The 19757-nt window shown below is 40.8% G+C and overlaps 1 protein-coding gene across 5 annotated transcripts in view; it reads right to left on the bottom strand.

Annotated features, from left to right (window-relative positions):
- The window catches only part of dlg1 (MAGUK family member discs large 1), a 421217-nt gene that overhangs the window by 340946 nt on the left and 60514 nt on the right, over positions 1-19757 (bottom strand). For all 5 annotated transcript variants that reach the window (XM_018032920.2, XM_018032923.2, XM_018032921.2 and 2 more), the window contains one exon: positions 13824-13955. In XM_018032920.2, coding sequence (XP_017888409.1) covers positions 13824-13955 — 132 coding nt within the window. The remainder of the gene's footprint in view (positions 1-13823; positions 13956-19757) is intronic.

Genomic DNA, 19757 nt, shown 5'->3' with positions numbered 1-19757 from the left:
TTTTTTGCCAAAAGTTCGCCGTTTGGACGCTGGGATGGTCGGATTTTGTCAACATCAATAAAATGCCAAATAATCATACGTAACTCATTAAATATCGAAATTAGAAGGAAAACAACTTTTATTTGAAGTATTTTTCGAAATTTTGAAGAAAAAAATTTTTCGTCAGCGTCAATACTTAATTAGATATCTTCTTCTATACTTTTTAGCACGTAGCTATTTATTATTAGCATTGGTCTTCCGACGTCTGATTTCTTTTTAATTATAGGAAATGCGTTTTTCTAAGGTACATAAACTTTTGGGATTCACTGTATAGCCAATACATCCTTAAGAGTTCCAATGTACTTAAAGCTAATTAATCGATAAAAGTATTTTTAAAGTAGGTTCTACTAAAATGTTTGAACATCAGATGATACTTGAATAAGACAAATACTTCTGTACACATATAATCTCGAATGGATGCGTTCGGTAATTACAGATTCCGTAATTACGTATCTTCTACTTAAAACGAGCCGCAATTTCGTCGGGGGAGGGGGGGTGCATGCGAAATTTCCGTCGCAGAACGTAAACTATAGACCGTATTAGTCTCGGGGCGAGTCAAGTTCTAATGCCGTCATTTAAAGTCTAATATCTCTCTCTCTCTGGCTGCGGAAAAGTTCGTCCCGCTCGTAAACGTCAAACTCACTTATTCCTGTTTATCCGGTTTTCCCAGCCCTTCGTCAGGCTCTCCGGCTGGGCTACACGCCGATATCGCGTTTTAACTAAACAGCGCGGCATATACGAGAGCAAAGCATACTAAGAAGAGTAAATTCGCCCTCAGAGAAGATATAAACATTGATGATCAAACATGATATTATCCAGGAGAAATTACTAAAAAGTCCAAAGTCCAGGCCTTTGACGCGATAGAGATATAGGTACCCTTTTTACAAGAATGGCAAGCATTTTAAATAATTCGCGATAAAAAAAACTATATGACTTCACAAGAAAATGATTAACGTGGTCAATGAGATTTTAATATTATAACCAGGAAAACTTTATCGTCCGATGAAAGGACGACATAAAATTGCGTTACTATCGATTTCGTTAGAGACGTCTGTTGTTCGTGTATCTACCAAGAAATTGCGTATAATTTTACGGTACGTACATCGAAATATTACGCGAATAAGATGAACGAAAGGAAATTTGATACAGTTCGTTCCAATGGTCGATATTTACAGAAACGGAACGAGTTTCCTTCAAAGATATTGGTTGTCTCGATTTGTAGGAAACAATTTCTGAGCGAAACCAACTGAGTTCCATTGTTTTTATACAGATAGACGTAGGAAATGAAAATATATTCATTTTATTCCGATCCGGTTTAATTTAATTTGCCACATGTTCAACTTTCCAATTGAAGTAATCAAGATTTGTTTTCAATTATCGAATTAAATGAATATTCAAAACCCGATCGTCAATTAACCTCGTTAAATCGCATTTTTGTTTGCTCTTTGTTCACTTTTTCGGGAAATTCGTAGTAGGTACTGAATGTTTCATCACATGAAGTATAATAGTTAACGCGACATAGTTAAATCGTTCCTTTATTTCGTAGCCTCTGGTAAGGTTTTATCGTCGATCATAAACTCCGCTATAAGCGAAACTAATCCAGCAACGGCCACTAAACATCAATATCACTTTATATCTTTGGCTTTATGTATCGTTCGTGTTTTGCTAGTCTAGTCCAATTACCGTTTAATCTCAAAATATGTTCTTTCACTATTCGCGTATACCTTGATTTACTGTACACTCCGGACAAAGGAAGTGTACAGAACGCTTGACAAAATTGAAATTGCAATTAACTACAATGTTCATTTCCCCCGACTAATTAGTTTTTCCTAAAAACCATGCATTTGTTTAAAAAAAAAAACCCTGACACATTAATTTTCACGCTTTCTGAATGGAGAACATTTAACAGGAAGTTGTTCGAGAACATGAATAAAATTGTGGTCAGCTAGGTAATTAAGTGTCACGAGTGTAATATCCAGGCAAGCAGGAAAAAAAATGTGCACGACGACAGATCGAGAAAGTTTGATTAGTTTATAATTCGAGACGAGAAAATCTGCAAGCAATCTTGCGCTTGTGTTACGAGACGCCGACGCGGCTCGACGTCTTAATCCTACGAATTTCGATTACATCCTTTCCTACCGGTCTAAGATACCCGAGGTACAAGGTGAAACGACGTGGAAGAACAGTAAGCCGCGGCATATCTCAGGCAAAATTGAGAGTACAACGGCCACCGGTACTTTTTTTTGGTTAGCTCGCTCGGACGTCTAGCCAGCACTTAATTCAGAGAACTTTAAATCAGTCTATAACAGCAAGCTTTAAAATGATACAAAAGGCGTTGAATAATGAGAGGAAATTAAAGAACGTGTATCCTTCAATCACAATTACCTTTCAAAATTGTTAAATTAACGAACCCCTCTCAGTAATAACTTATAGAACGAATACAAAACGTGGCTAAGCGATAATATTTTCATTCTGGGGATTCGTTCAAACACAGGGGAGAACCACCCCTTTGGCGGACCTTGACAGTCGAAGGTTCGCCGGATAAAAATGTCAAAGCAAGTGGCAGAGGCAAACCGATACAGACGACGTCGAACAGAGGGGTCGATATCAGAATGAGGGAGGAAGCAAAGGGAGCGAAAACTCCGTAGGGACGTGAAATAAACGCGACGACGTTTAACTTCTGGTTTCGTCTCGGAGGGTGGATCCTCGGGAGGTGTTCAAAAGGGGAGATTCGACTGGTAGATGCAGAATCCGGAGGCAATATTTCACTGCCCTTACTACGGCCGTCTAGCAGCTTCGACCGCTCCATCACACACCCCCTCTGGTCGATGCAAGCTCGATGGATTCGAGGTCCATTTACCGCCTCCGGCCGCGCCAAGTATGTACCTCAAACCCGTTTACGAGGACGTTAACAGTCGCTATTCCTCTCTCTCAATCACTTGTCGTTCCTTTTTGTCTGGCCCACAGCATCATTTATTATTTTCAAATCAGCACGTGCAAAAATCACATTATTCAATTCTCCAGTTAAACGAAACGTACTCGTGCGGAAAATATTATGCAAATATTCTTCTTACATATTCTTCTTGAATTAAAGGAGGGGTACAGACATCGTAAAAATTAATCTTCCATGATAGATAGACAAACGTCATTATATATAAAATGATCACGATAATATTACGCTTGTTATCCATCTTAGAGCGAACCAGCTAACTGGCTCCAAGCGGAACCAGGATCTCGCTAATGATTTCCATTAGTACCTTCATTATGAAACGGAGAATGCAACTTGATCTGCATTGCAAACAGTGCATAAATTCTGGGCGTAAACAATACGAAACCACGATATCGATCTCGAAGAGAACGCTCGCTAACCAAGAATAAACAAACATATATAAAACAAAATCAAAAAGATATAAATATCATAAAGTACAACTAGAGAAACAAGTAAATTAAACTTAAGTGAGAGAAACGGTATACGAAACAACAAACGATTTAAACAAATTAAAATATGCAGATGTATAGAATAAATGTTCATAAATTAAAGAGGAATTTTGCGAAGAATACAGCAACGATGCGATGGTATAGTATGTACGGAGTGTTGTGACGAGGCGCTTTGAATCACGCAGTTACAAATAGATACGGTCGGTATGTAGTCAGACGGCGTGATCAGCCACAATGTGGTATAAGTAACACGATAATTGAGTTTATAACTTGCTGTAGTCGAGAGAAATTACATATAATCTGCATACCTTACGTTTCTACCGGCTGTCTGAACATCCGTGCACACTAGACAAGTTACACGACTACCACTAAACGCGGTTCTCGAGTATATGAATTTTGTTCCGAATGGATATTGACATTGACTCCTTCGTGTGCAAACGAGGTACGCACAAATGACGGTATTATTAAAATAGAACAAATTTCGCAACGACATCGAATCGAATTACATGAAAACGCATTACCATCCCAGGAAAAGAAGAAAAAGCAACCGTTTAGTACTCGTCGAGAAAATTAGTTAAGTTGGAATGGTTGAAATTGTTCTCGAAACTTTCGTCAGTTTTCCGCGAACCGACGACGAACAGACTGTTTTTATTTCGTCTAGAAAAAAGAAGAAGTAGGAAAACCGTCATCGTGGAAGTTCGAGAGGAAAGTACACGAGTACGGTCGTGACCGTCGACTGGCTCAGAGTTAGAAAGACGCTTCGCGTTATTTAAGCACGCCCGTACGAAACTAAACCGAAACCCTTTCTCCTCTTCCATTTCCTTTTTCGATGTTTTTCTTATTTCCACGAAATTCGAGTTACAGGGAGCGCGAGTCTGAGGGAACGAAGTTTTCAAGTGGTAGAGGTTTTAAATTGAACCGACGTGACACCGTCAAAGGTCTTAAACACATCGCTTATAAAAAGGGGTATAAAAATATTGTTCCAATTTTCTCTCTTTGATTTATTTCCAATTTTCTTGAATCTATTTAACTTCAGTTCAATAAAGAGAGTTTGTTATGAAAGAGGTTTTCAATCACTCTTCCGTCAATGTTTCTTTAACACTGCTCACACATCCACCTTGCATAGGAAGAGCGTGAGGCAGACTATTATGCTGCAAGATAGAGAGAGACTAATATTCATGAGAAGATATCCATGTTAGTTTGATTTTGCTTCGTAACAAGTTTCCTAGCAAGTTGGTAATAGTCGCCCGTGGGATATCGAGATTTTCACGTTACGTAAATGAGCTATAAATTCTCTTTGCTCTCAATGAAAATTATTAAACACTTGACAATCTTTCACAGTAGAAATACAATGATCGGACAAGAAATTAAAAGATTATTTTATCAAATGCCCTCACAGATGTGTGTTTATTTGAAATTCTTCTTCTTGTTTTCAAAGCGACGAAAAATATAGGAATTACTCGAAAGAGAAGATGTGACCCAATTGTTGATAAATTTCGCAGTAGAATATGCGAGCGCGTTTTTTGATCCCATACAATGACGGATAACGAGATGCAGTCAGCATCCGTAGTTTCGGTGCAAAAGTGGGTAGAAAGCGCGTAATACAAAGGAGCAGTGTTCTCTCTGTTGCGGTGTCGCGAAAAGAATCGTGCCGAGAGCATGAGATCGGGTAAAAGGACACCGTAATACTCGTCGAGGGTACAACGCATCCATGTATGTACAATTGCATTAAATAGAGAGTGCGAACCCGTTCGAAGCTAAAATTTAACCGTACCGATATAACACCGAGCAAATCTAAAAGGAACGACAATCCGTGTTTTTGTTACTTTTTATTAAAAAGAATGATTTTAACAAAATATGATCATTGAAATGGAAAATTAAATTTTACTGGTTCATTCGCAGGAGTTTTATCATAAATTTCAGCCGCGTGGAACTTTTCGACAATTAATGTAATAACATAGCAAAAGTATTAATTGCTTTGAACGTAACTTTCCCATTTGCATAATCCCTGCAAAGTATAACATTTGAACAATATTAAATAACAGCCAGACGAACGTACTAAATGTAAAGGAATGAGATTATATTCCCGCGAGTGAATGATTTTTCGAATTTGCTTGAGTACGCTCGGGCGAAGCGCCTAGCACTTCTAGATTAACCGTCGATGATAAAATTACTCGGCCATTAGCAAACTGACAACTAATTTATTTTGCATCGTACAACGCTCCGTAAACTCGAAAATCCAATCTCTCGCCAGCTCATTAAAATTGTTCCTAAGCCTCGGTAAATGATTTCTAACTGGGCTGAACAACTTCAGTATTCTCGCACACGCAAAACCATAATCCTTAAGGATGTATAGGCCATATACTTAAACAATGCTAGCACGTTGAATTTGTCATTATAGATTCCTATTACTATTAAAAAGCTACCTGCAAAATTTTAAATCAATTCATGGGTTTTTTGAAAAATTATAGTGACTTAAAATTTGCATGTATTCTTATCATGCATGGTAATCACTTTTCCCGTAGGTAATAGAAGCTCCTACAACTTCCATTTGAAGCACTTTTCGATATTTTGACAAAAAAAAATTTTTCAATTTTTTCGAGATTTTGTCAAGGGGTACCCCTTCAGATCTTGCGAAATTTTCGTTTTTGGCCAATAACTTCCAAACCGTTGGATCTACAGAAAATTGCATCAGATCTTTCTTGTAGAGGACGACGAGATCTACAATTTCCATGTAAAAATTTTTTGCTAGCGTCAATAGTTTACGAGTCATTTGCGAAAAACTGTTTTTTCGTTTTTCGTCAATAACTCGTTAAATATTGATGCTAGCGAAGAATTTTTATACAGAAATTGTAGATCTCGTCGTCCTCTACAAGAAAGGTCGTACACAATTTTCCCGTAAATTCAACGGTTTAGGAGTAATTGAGGAAAAATGAAATTTTTTGCTAAAAGTTCGCTATTTCGCCAATGGAATGGTCGGATTTTATCAGTACCCATAAAATGCCAATTAATCGTACTTAATTCGTTAAATATTGAAATTAGAAGAGAAATTCATAGAATTTTTCTCTTAGAAGACGTCAGTGCCCACAATTTGTATGTAAAAATTTTTTCGCCAGTGTCAATCATTAATTGAATATTTCCTTCTATACGTTTTAGCACGTAGCTATTTATTATTAGCATTGTCCTTCCGACGTTAAGTATTTGAAAGTGCCCTAAGAGAAGAATAACTATAAAGTGCTTCTCAAACCGTAGAGAACCGAAATTAAGGAGTCCCCAGCATCGAGAATAGTTCGAGCGGATTTATAGAAGTCTAACAACTGCGACTTTTCCGAGGGAAATGGTCGAAAATCGTGGCCGATGCTACTAACGGGCGAGTTTTATGGGGATGAATCAGTGGATCGTCGTGTGCCGAACACGGGGAGTGCAACGAATGGTTCGACGATTCCCGGAGGTTGAGAGAAATTGGCCGGCCCTCGTAACAACTGCGGCGACTGCAACGATCGCGAGTATTCGGTTAACGATCTTACAACACTGCCTGCTCGTGCTTTGAATTTCAAATCGTTGCCGCCGCGCCGCGTCGTGCCGAGCAACGTGCCACCCCATCGTCAAGAGAACCAATGGCAATTCCCAGTAGCTCCTCGAACTCGATACTAACGATCCTGTTGTACGGAAAACTTTCCCTTTGAACGACTCTATCTCCGCGTACAACTTTTTTTTTCCAAGAGATCAGGTCGATCTACAGTTCGAAATTGCGTTTTATTGCACGAGATAATTTCTGTGCTCGAGTTTTCATACTTTCGCGTAGCCAAAAAAACATCGATATTAAACCGATTCGAGGGAGCGTTAATCGTGGATTCAATGAAACAGAAATATTGACGCAAGGAAAGTAAATGTTTGCTTGGTCCGTTTTTTACCACCGTAAATAAAGATCTTCCCAACAAACGAACCGTATTTGCAGGAAAAATACAAATCTACCGTAAAACATAGTGAAGAATATTCGAAGAAGGTTCGAGCAGGGAACGTATTCGATCTGTTTCGAGTATATGGGGAGTACTCTGGCGAAGAGAACTTTTACAATATTGCTACAAATATTCAAATACTGCGACGCATGCAATATCAATACGGTTATTGGAAACGTATCCAGATATCAGTATGTAGGCAATGCAACACAGATATACGCATTCGGAGTCTGCGATCTAATGTCCATTGCAATTCTTGTATATCATAGAGCAGGATATATTAAATAATAAAAATTGATTCTAGCTTCCAAAGAAACGATTCCCTCTATTCTTTTAATTTTCTGATTAAAGGAGACTCGGAATAAAGAGCCAATTTTAATACAACAACGATTGATCCTGTTCTTGAAATATTTCCATTTTATTTAAAGAATAGCAATTGCTTGAAGTAGATCATTTTCTTAATTCAAGTAAGTTCTACCTTTTATGTCAGAGGTTCTAAAAGCGTTCCGTAGCGAAGAGACCTGGGCTAAGAATCAGCGAGCGCATCTGGACCTTCGGATGCTTTGCCAGCTGGGTTTCCCGCGTGTAAAACAAAGCCTCGGCCGACCGTGACAATAAAGGCCACTCCGTAATGATAATTAATGGATTCTCGGACCCGGGGACAAAAGATCGTTATGTGCAAAGAGTACATACGCTTCCTCTATGTACGTACGTTCCGCGGTATGTACAACGCGTATTGTGGATCGTGCGCGGAACAAAGTAGGCTTCAAGATCGGGAACGAAGATTCTTCCCACACGTAGCTACTATTGTTTTCGGATACCCGTGTACGGAAGGTGAGAAACAATGAGAATCAACGACACCGTTGTGAACAAAACTTAAAATCCTATACATGAATGAACGCGAAATATAAATAGCTTGAGGTAACTGACGACGGGAATATTAAATTAATTAGTTTTGAACGACATTCATAAATCGTTCTTTTTTAACATCGAATAAAAGAACTGGCGTCCCATGGAATTCCAAAAGCGAGGTCGATAGATTCGAAGTCATTTCCAATCTCTGCCGGAGGGTGTAATAGTGGAAAGAGATCGAGAATCGATAGGCACAGGGTAGCGGTACACGCGGGCATTTCGATTTCGAAAATTCGAGTGTAACGTCGCGTCGCGTCGAGTACGCTGTCGGGTTCAATAATGAAAAAAGCTGTAGCCGAAAATGCAATTTTTCCAGGGCAATACGAACGCGGTTCTTTTACTTTATTTCTGAATTCAATCCTTTCGACGCGCGGAATATAAATTGGATAAGTAATCCGACGGCTTCGTATCAAAGTCGAGCCTCCGCGTCTGACTCTGTACGCTGTTTTCATTTCACGCGCGGATAACTCTGTAACGGATCGTTAAATAATTCGAGTTCCCTTAAGCAATTTACTGCGTTTAGCTTATGAATTGGTTATACTTCGGTAGGTGTATACGAAGAATTTCATTCCGCGCGTGTAACTTTAGTTCCGATAAGAATCCCACAAGGGCTGCTGTTGTCAACTTGGAAACAATGGCTCACTCTCGGATAAGCAAGAACGTATACTTGAAAAACTGCATGAGCAACGTAATATGTATGAAAGGAGTATCGATCCAATTCTTGTTGGTTACTACAGATTTAAAAATGTTGATAAATGTCTCTCCTCTATGCTCCTAATAAATTCTATACTCAGCTTACTACGCTATACTGTTAGCTTATTCTTAATGATGTTTGTCGGTTTAATAATAGTAATCCCTGTATCACGGCATCAAATCGTAAGACAACCGATATACGTCAAGAGCTGATGCATCACCGTTACGTTCCTCTCGCACTCATTTTTATCGCTTTCATCTTCCGTCCGCCAAAACGTCGTCGATGGCTCGCTGGGACGCAACGACCGGCCGAACGATTGCCCGCCCAGACGAAGCTGCAATTTTCTGCGCTGCTGCCGCGTCTAACGCCTGAAACGAATCGGATTTTCCGCGCGGTGCGACGCGGAACGGAACAGGGAAAAAAGAGCGTCACGTTGCCGTGTAAAAAAGGACACTGTCGTCGGACACCGTTGTAAGAAGAATTAATCGTAATTAAAATAAACGGTACGCCGTAAATAATCTCGACTTAGTGACTCGCATTTTTCCGCGTGGCCTCCTTAACGCGATCCTGACTTCGCGTATCGTTAATTCGGGAAGCTTGACAAATTCAGTTTAACGGACCGCGAAACGTGTTCGGGCGAGCGATGAATTTAAAGGCACAGAAAAGTTTTTCTAACAGGGGACGATGAAATAATATAAGTTTACCGGATTGTAATTTCGATGTTTTGATTATCTACGTTATGTGAGCAAGAAGATCCTTCGAGACAGTCACGAAGAATACGCGTCAAGTTTGAAAAGAATCGTGATATTTCATCCCCTTCGGAACATTACACGAAACGAGTTACCTCCCTTCCTTTTGTCTGGTTCAGTTCAAAGAGAGACGAACAAAAACTTGTCAACGTCCGTCGTCGTTGTTTTGCTACTTAAATATTTTCCCGCTCTCCCCTCGATTGTCCCACTTCTTCGAGTTTCGATTCCCCGTCCGTTACGAAACTGTTTACTTTTATTTTCTTTTTTTTATTACAGTACCGCCGCGCGTTTTTATTGATTTATAAATTGATCCGCTCTCTCTGTCCGAGCTCTCACGCTCGCCTCCAAGTCTCGTTACTTTCTTTTCTTCTTTCTTCCGCTTTTCATGTGCTCCCCCGCCTCACACCACGATCCTCCAGTTTCCAGTAGTAGCAGGGCAACGCGAAAAGTAGACGATACTCACCCTCCACCCTCCCATCACCGCCAGGAACCGGTTCCTCCATCACCGGGTCGCTCGAGGAAAATTTTTCCTCCCTCGTCGATCGATGACCGACTTGAATTTCAAAGAGGCCGAGGGAGGGGGAGCTGATTTTCAAGTTCTGAACGAAAGCGAGCTTAGCTTTCTTCAACGTTAACGAGCCACATCCGATTTAGCGAAATACATTTACATTCGATTGAATTAAAAGTCGATTTTCTTCATTCAAAGAAAATTGATTGGAACCTTTAAACGTGATCTTACGATTTGCTTCGCAAGATATTAGGAAAAAGAAAGGTATGAAATGTACGTTTGATAGATCAAATCTCGACACTGAACAACTTTTGATGCTTAAAACAGTGTCGGTGGGACAAGTGCGCGGTTGAGGAGGGGAGTGTAACGGGGATTTGTCAGTTGGTCGTGTTTTGTAACGTTACGTCCGACGCATTCGCCACCGGGCTGTAAAATAGTGCATCGCGACCGCGTTTCGCGTTCATGTTGCGCCGAAACATAGTGGAGTGTACAAGATGCACCTAGCGGGTCTTGCAAATTTACATCGTTCGCAAATATCTCCTTCCATGTATGATTCACAGTTATCTCAAATAGAAATTAGAAAGTTTCATTCCCGCTGTTTCCGCCCCAACACCAATTTGCAGAGAAACGACGCGATCATCGTTTAAAACTAATTTTTTTTTTTTAATTCGTTAACCAGAATCTCCTTCAAAAGTTTTATCAGAATTTAGGAAGATAAATTCTATGGGAAAGCCAAAATCCAGACAGACTGTAAATAAGGGTGCCTCGTTTCCAGAGGATTTGAAGAACAAAAGGAACAGAGGGAAACAGCCTAACCATCTGTGCTTAAGTTTCTTCGAAATCTGGATTTCGCATTCTACCGTTAGATGAAAAAGATTCGTAAGGATAGCAAAGGACATTAGGAGCTTACAGTATTGGAACTCGAGTTTCTCAAGGCGCGATAGTTATTGACTTTACAAAGTTTCCGTAGTTCTTTAACTCTCGAACTGCGAGAGAATTCCTGTTACCTCGTCCAGATGTTTATTCATCAGACATCAATCTCTTTTTCCACTTGAGTTCTCCGATTGAGATACACTTTTTCATCCGTACGATTTTCAGCCTCACCGATTCACGATCCTTCGGGATAATCGCTGGGAAGCTGATGCCGGCGATAACTACTAGAGAAAGAAGGCTACGGAGAGAGAGAAGTCGAACGAGCGGGCGGACAAGGCAGCGAAGGGGGGTGAGAGAACGATAAATTGAGTGCACTCGTCCAAGGCCACTCGAGAATTTAAACTCGTCCAAAATGGCCGTGCCTGCCACTCGAATCGTCGTTGAGTTTGCTGACCAAAGGAACCTTCACGAGCCCGCCATCGTCATGTGTCTTTGACAAACTCGACGGAAATTCGCTCTCAGAAACGTGCGAACCTATCCGGTAATCGAATCGTTCGAGCGTGCGGCAAAAATATAGGAGATCCTCTGGAGAATAATTTTATAAATTCGCAAAGGCGTCACGGAGTTAAAAAAAAGTCAAGTTGCGACCGCTGAGAAAAATTGTGCTTTAGTCACGAGACAAACACAATTAAGATCTTGTTGTCCCGTTCCGAGAAAATTAAATAACGAACTACCGAGCTGTGAGTTAGTGTCGTAAAACAATTATCCCGGCTTAACCAGTAAACTAATTTGAAACAGACAAATAACAGAATTATTATTATTCGAATTGATACTCCTCATTTTTCCTTTCATTAAATAATTTCGTTTGATAAATTACCTCCCTCTCTTCATCGGCAATAATTTGTAATTAAATGATGAAAAGTTGAACACAATATCTAATCTGAGCACAATCGCTGCTAATCGGGGTTCAAACACCGTCAGTCTGAGTCGATGGCCTTTATTTCGTCGAGCAGAACCCCGTAGTAAACTTCCACCCTCAAGTTCAGCATGCAGCACGCTTACGTGCTTAGTTCTAAATTGTAACCTTGTTACGTACTTAGCGTTGCCAACGTGACGCGTAATCTTGTGGGCATTGACCAGGAAACTACAGTATACGGACAACGATACGATATTGTCGCCGTGGCAATCTCCTTCGAATCATTAATTACAATGTTACCCACTTGAGAACTCCTATATTACGGCAATAAAGGGCAGAGTTATCGGCGATCGATGCACATAATTACCGTCCAGTAAAATTCAGCGGCGAAAAACTAATTAAAATAGGAAATTCAAACTTCTCCCTATCTCTAGTTTAGTTAACGGTAAGATGTAACGCAGCCCAAATTGTATTTGCTGCTGGGTAGTTTCTTCCCTCGACATGGACAATGAGATTGCCAGCTGAATTAAGAATGTCTGCACGGAAAAGTAGCTAGCCTATTCATAACATGCGCGCGAAAGGTATCCTAAATTTAAGAAATTGCTAAAGGATATTTTCCCTCTTTCTAGTCCGCCCGGATTAATTCTTTGAATCGAGATAATAATCAGACTTTCACGCTCTGGCAATTTTCCATTTTAACCGTAAGATCTTATAATTAACTTTTGAAACTATTTCATATTGTACTGCAAGTAACTAGGTCAGATGGTTGAAATAAAAAAGTAATTAGAAAATATGTAATTCGTGTTTAAATTAATTCGTGAAGAAAGGGGCTAATTTTACGTCACCATGGGATATTCTAATCACGTTAAGTACTTAGCGGGGTCTGATATGACGTGTAATCTTGTAGCCATTGTCCGCGTCACCGATGGAACTCCCAAGGCTGGGATGTTCGGGGTTATCAGTGGTAGCAGTAGCAGGCGGAGCACGCGCCCTGTTGCACGGAACACAGTTGCAGATACAACCGTGAACTAATCCACTATACGCGCAAACATATTATGCATAACGAGCGAACCTCGAATAGGGTGATCTGCTCGCATGAAGTAAACTCGTACGGTTCCCACTGGCGGACGTCCTCATGTTTTAAAACTATTCTGGTGATAGCCGGAATCCCGTGCTTGCGATAGCACCGGAATTTCCGTTAAATATTACACGCCACGTTCCTGCATCGTTTAATTGAAAATTCTTGTAATATTGAATACAGTAAACAGTTTATATGTATAAGAAATGTCTTTTGTGATGCATAGAAAAATAAGCGTGTCGTATACTCAACGGGATTTATAAAAATTGGTAAATTAAGAAGAGACAGGACCCAAAGTTGTCTCTTATTTTTTCAGCAGAATTTGGGACGAGCCTTCGTGCCGTGGAGGATTCGAACGGAATGAATCGCGCTCGTAGAGCCGCTTTATTCGGAATAACAATGGCGCGAGAAACGTTCGAGGGGCAACGTGCCAGTTCCAATAAATAAGATGAGATAGAGCGGCATAAAGAAACGGGACGCGAAATGTCCCGCTCTATGAATCCTTGACTAGATGAATCGTCGAAATTTTTCGGATTTTCAAACGGCCAGGCATGCGAGAACGCCGCCGCGCCGATTTCACGGAACAGAGAACGCGGAACGGAGAAATTCCCGGGAATATGTATTTAATGAGAATATTTTTCTGGCCGAAACACTCACCCAACAGCGCCTGGAACAGTCTGCTCTTGAAAATTCGTATGACACGTTCAATGGCCAATCGCAGCTGCTTGTCCTGTGGCCTAGTCAGCTTCGCGTGATAATCCTCGAGCAGCTCCAGAGCTCTATGAGCCTCTGAAAAATAAATGAAGGTGAGATTTAAATCAGCCGAGTTCGTCAGTCATTTAAATATGAAGAGAATTATTGAATCAATCGGGAACTGTTAAGTCTAGTATAAAATTCGAACGGAGCTTAATTTATCATCGCGTTGCTCGAATTACCGGCGTACTTAACGTCGAATCGTATTAAAATGTGAACGCGTGCGTTTGTTTTCGCTGGAGAACATAAGCATGGCGGGCGGAACACGAAGAGACGAATAACGTGGAAACATGCATAAAATTTCACGAAATAAAAGACGCATAGACGCACAGGTGCATCTGATATCTAGCGCAGAACGGCAGGGGGGATGTCGTGTACGTGAAATTTTTTACTTAAAAAAAGGATAAAAAGGGAAAAGGGTAACAACGAGTAACTGCCGCGCTGAGAATTCACCATTGCCTTCCTAGGTTCATGGCGGAAAAATCGTTTTTCATTAAAAGAAACGGGGGGGAACAAAAAGCTAGCTGAAAAAAAATGGCTAAAATACAGGAACGAATCGATGAACATCTGCAGGCTATTTTCTCGCCATTTTCTCTCGCCGTTGTTCGTCTGTGTGTGTAAGAAGCGTCTATTGTTGGCGTATGGAAGCGTAATAGCGATGCCATAAGAACGGAGCGAAGTACTTTAGAATCCCATATGCATTCACCGCGGATTCGCAAAAGAACAAAGGAAATACCAATGGGCCATCAACGGGGATAGCGTGCCGCTCGAGCATTCCACTATTCCATCCTTACTATCAAAAGAATACTATATGCTAAAGAGAACTTCTCCCTGTAACGTTCCAACATTTTTTTTTATAATCGACTCAAGCATTACACTGAAAAAGCATTACGTGACCAATTCTAAAGTTATTCAACCGGAGTTACAACACCGAAGAGATATCGAATCATTTTCTGTCGCCGTTCGAGTAAAAGTCTAGAGAATCCGTCACATTGACAATCTATTTTTCCCTTAACCGTCGAACAGGCTTGAAAGAAGCATTGTTGAAGATCTGCAGATCATCTCGACGATTTCCTTCCGGACAGTTTAGACTTTAAACGAGGACGCGATGGTCGAATGAGTGGCCGGTCCGTCGTCGGCGCACTTGTTGATTCGTACTACTTCTTGAGTGAATCTTCAAGTCGCAGAGCTCTTTCTTCGATCGATCATCTACTCATCTTCCGATCGATCAGACTCTCGCCCGTTCCTTTCGGTACATTCTCCTTTCGACGGAACCTCTTTTGTTCGCAACATAATATGCCAGCCGGACAGAATCGCGCAAACAACGATATAAATGTCTCTGCTCGATGGTAATGCGAATTTTCATGACTCCGTTCATTGTTGGTTCGTTCCCCGATTATCTATCGACCCGGGGCTTCTCTTTCGACGGATCCTACAACTTGGGAACCGTTCGATGGACATAATTTCTGCCCGGATTCGAGTTAAATGCACTTCGAATCGGAGATCTTCTTCCCGTAAAATGGATCGTTGTCGCGTGACTGGTGATTCGATTAATCGCGCGAAAGTGAATTGCGTCGTAACTCCGTCGTTTCACGTCGACGTAAAATCTCGTCGAAGCAGTGACTCGACCAGTGACGTGGCCAGTTTGACGATAAACGTCCCGCGGATCGTTAATTAAGCTGTTAGCCATCGTACGGTGTGATACAGCAATTAAAATCGCTGGGCCACGCTCGGTCGTAGGCACATCAAAAGTCTCATCGTTAGTGAAACGTCGACTTTAATGAGCGCCTTGTTAATGACATTCCCGACAGAACGATTATCGAATTAGAACAGGGATATTTAAAGCCGCATACTAAAGCTCGATGAATACGAGATAAACGAACAATTTCGCGAATCACGGATTATCGAGCATTGATCATATTTATTATATAATGTAATAGAGGATAAAGAACGATAATGCATAGCCATGGGCTAGAAAGGGGAAACAGAGACATGGTTTTAACGGAAATGATTTCCCAGGTAACAAGCCGGATCTTGCCAATAAACCGAGCTAATTATCATTAACATTTATATTAAACGGGGATACTGAAAGGCCAATTACTGGTAAATGCCAATCATTCGGGGAGCAACCTTTGGCTTCTACCAGGACAAACCCAGCCATTTCTTTGCCCAGGAAATACTTGAAATTAACAAGTTCGCGAAACAAAGACGTATAGTTTTAATAAATGGAACGAGATCTTTCAGTCTTCCTTACACGTAATTACAATACGTACGCTTCTGTCGATGAGTCCTAAAACGTTTCTCTATTTAAAAAAAAACCTGACAATTATGTCATTAAATGTATAATTCCTTAAAACGGATTTCGATACTTTGTCGCGATCGAACCGATAAGATGCGCGAATGCCCGATACTGAAATGATGAAATTTATGAGGCAACATGTGAACCGTCAAAGCGCCTCGTCGATGTTCATCGACATAAAAAGTTGGAATCGGCGCTTTGATTTGTAGGAAAAAAAGATACGACCGCGCGTAACTAGCGTTTCATTTTCACATCGTCCCGCGTACACCGTAAAAAAACGGGAAAACCGCTTTCCGCGTGAACGAAAAAAACTGGCCGGGTTATGGATACCCCTTTACAAGAATGTACACACGCGCTTGTATACCGCACAATGCGATGCGTTATAGGTACATAAGTCGTAAAATTCAGCCCCCAGCAACGTTACCGCGAAAAATTTACACGTACGCTAGTTTAACTACGCTCTGAAACGCGCGAGCTTATAAACTTTACTTTCCACGTTTGTCGTACGGGAGGATTCGCGAGGAAAATAACTCGGCGTCCCCAGTTCTTAAAGCTTTACATCTCGAACGGCGGGATCGAAATTATTTTATCGTCACGCTTACAATCGAACCATTCTCGTGACTTCGAGTGTCTAAACTCATTCTTTTGAGCCGTCTCCGTGTGTTCTTATGCGAAGTCAAGATGCTTAAAGTGAAGCATGCACAACTCGAGTAATTTGACTAATGAGAACCGGGCGTGGTCGTACGTATTCAAGCGAAATGAGGCAAAATGCACAGCAGGTTGTTTATTCTGGCGCAAAAGCGAAAACTCTGTCGTCGCTGGTGTATAGTTGCTCATAATTTCACGCAGTGGAGCGTATCCAGGTTCGAGCAATAAGGAGGGAAATTTCTCGGGGTAATAAGAGGGCAATGGGTAAGTCATCCGCCTTAGCGAACAACGATGAAACTACGCGAAGCGCGGCCCATTTATCTTCGCCGCTTTATGATTTCAACCGGCGGCGACAACTCTTTAGTTTGAAACGTCCTTTGCACGCGATTACCGGATAATTAATATTCAAATTCTCTTTGCCCTTTCCTTTTTTCATCGGCGAACATAATTTCGATCGGGCCTCAAACATTGACACCCCGACTGGTCCTAAAACGCGATTCACCGTTCCGTGTGGCCGAGTTTCCCAGACGAGTTTCATTTCACTTCTGTTTACGGTGTGAAATTCAAAACTTCTTCTTCTTCGAGAGAGAGAGGAAAATTCAAAGGACTTAATTAAGAAACCTACACAACTGGAAACACGAGGTTTCCGGCCGCCGGATTTTTAATCAAAGCGCAAAGCGATTTCTTGCGAAAGATAAGAGCCGTGGCAAGAACAGTACTGAATTAAGAAAACATAAATTTAACTTTATCTCCTTTTTGAATTCACTAATTAATTTTGACGTTTTTTCAATTACGAATTGAAATGAAATTACGAAATGAAAGATTAAGAAACTAAATTGAAGTCCACTATTTTCTATTCTTGATGCTAAAGTGTCAGAATGAGGAAATGTTCGTCAGAAACGTTCGTGCAGGAATGCATAAGGTGTGGGAAGACACGGAAATTCCGACTGCCCTCATAATTCAGGAACCGTTTTAAGGGCAAAAGACGCAGCGACGACGGTGAAAGCGGACGGATGAAGACTCGACGAGCTATTATTTTCGTCACTCATTAGCACGTGCGCCGGTGACACAGTTCGCACGCAATAATTAAAGGACCGTCCTCGGTGCGTCTAATTAAAGTACGCTAATTATCGAAGTGAATTACTGATCCTACTCCTGACAGAGCGAGATTCGCCTATGATCAACGACGATAATGAGACCGGTTAAGTATCGTCAATTTCAATTGTAGAACGCATTTTTTTTCTCCGAGGAAGACACGACACTTAGTATCTGCCCTGGCGATAATTAATTCATCTTCCGGTGGAAATTCATTTTTCCATTTCGGAATAAATCCAGGCTATGAATAAACATGGACAAATAAGGGATTCATTACTCCTCGCTTTCATAAAAAAAAATTTACGAATTTGCAACGTAACGCATACGTTCAAGTATTCTCGTTAAGTCGCGTTCGTCAGAATGACGTATCATTTCGAATCGCGAACCGAGAATTATACAGAATCCTTGCGGCGCGCCCGGGGAGCAAAGGGAAATATTCTTCGAGGTTAAGTTTATGCGATGCCACGCGGAACCGGGACATTTATCATGTTTTATGAAAGCGAGTATAAAAGGTAAATGGTACGATGGTTGTCATTTCGAAGCCCTGTGAAAAATAGCGAATGGAACCGTCCCCGTGACCGATGATCCATAACATCTCCGCTTGGATATACGGGGCACGCATCCGAAGGAACTCTGACCCTCTAAATATCATCATAAATTCTACGCCGAAAACGACGAATCATTCCGCGCCACCGCAAGTTTGAACTATCGCTTCACGAATAACGGGGAACAAATTTTTTAGAAATTATTCCACGTAGCAGAGAATAGTTTCATGCTAGAAAAAACATGTACCTCATAAAAGATATTTCAATTCAGCTTTCATTTCTTAAATTCACATCATTAAATAAATATTTTGTTCTTCATAAAAGTCAGCTGAGCTACCTAAAGAATTTCGCATGATTAAGTAACACCGCGCCATGCGAATTAATAATAGCTGAATAAAGTCGATAATGGGTAATGACTAACGAAACAGATAAGCTCCTGCGAGGAGCTTATAGACGTGAATCCGTTGGAAGTTGCGCGAGAACTCGCGAGACAACGTTTAATCCGAGCCATCATATTACCAGCTGCTCGGGCGTCTGGTGTGCAAGATAAACAAGGGAAACAGCGGAATACAGATTTTCCAAATTTACGGTCTACGAGAATACAACCGGGGCTTGTAGTTTCGAGAATTATGGAAATTTCGAATAATTGGATCCTCGGCTCCATCCTACGGCGTGTGCGATGGGAACACGCCGCACACACGCTGGTAAGACAAATCCAACCGAACGTGACTAGGAGACACATCGAAATCTGGAAAATTTGTTTTTCTGCGAAGTACCGACTGCTTCACGCGACGCACGAACAAAGGAATACGTGTCCAAGTACGGAAAAGTGGAAAATTGTATCGGATTTTTCATTCAAACAAAACAAATAAATCAGAAAATCGATATTTACGAATGTTGAACACATAGCGTCCGTCGATTGTATAATGATGAAGCTTGTTTAAGGATGTATTGGTTATACAGTCAATCCCAAAAGTTTATGTACCTTAGAAAAACGCATTTCCTATAATTAAAAAGAAATCAGACGTCGGAAGAACAATGCTAATAATAAATAGCTACGTGCTAATAAGTATAGAAGGAAATATCCAATTAATTATTGACGATAGCGAAAAGTTTATTATACAGAAATTGTAGGCACTGATGTCCTCTACAAGAAAGATTCTATGTATTTTTCTTCTAACTTGAGTATTTAACGAGTTAAGTATGATTATTTGGCATTTTATTGGCATCGACGAAATTCGACCGACCCAC

This window comes from Ceratina calcarata, unplaced genomic scaffold (genome assembly GCF_001652005.2).
Source record: "Ceratina calcarata isolate Rehan_Ccalc_2016 unplaced genomic scaffold, ASM165200v1 scaffold60, whole genome shotgun sequence".
NCBI lineage: Eukaryota > Metazoa > Arthropoda > Insecta > Hymenoptera > Apidae > Ceratina > Ceratina calcarata.
The sequence above is the reverse complement of the archived record's forward strand: the minus strand, read 5'-3'. Positions and strand labels throughout refer to the sequence as shown.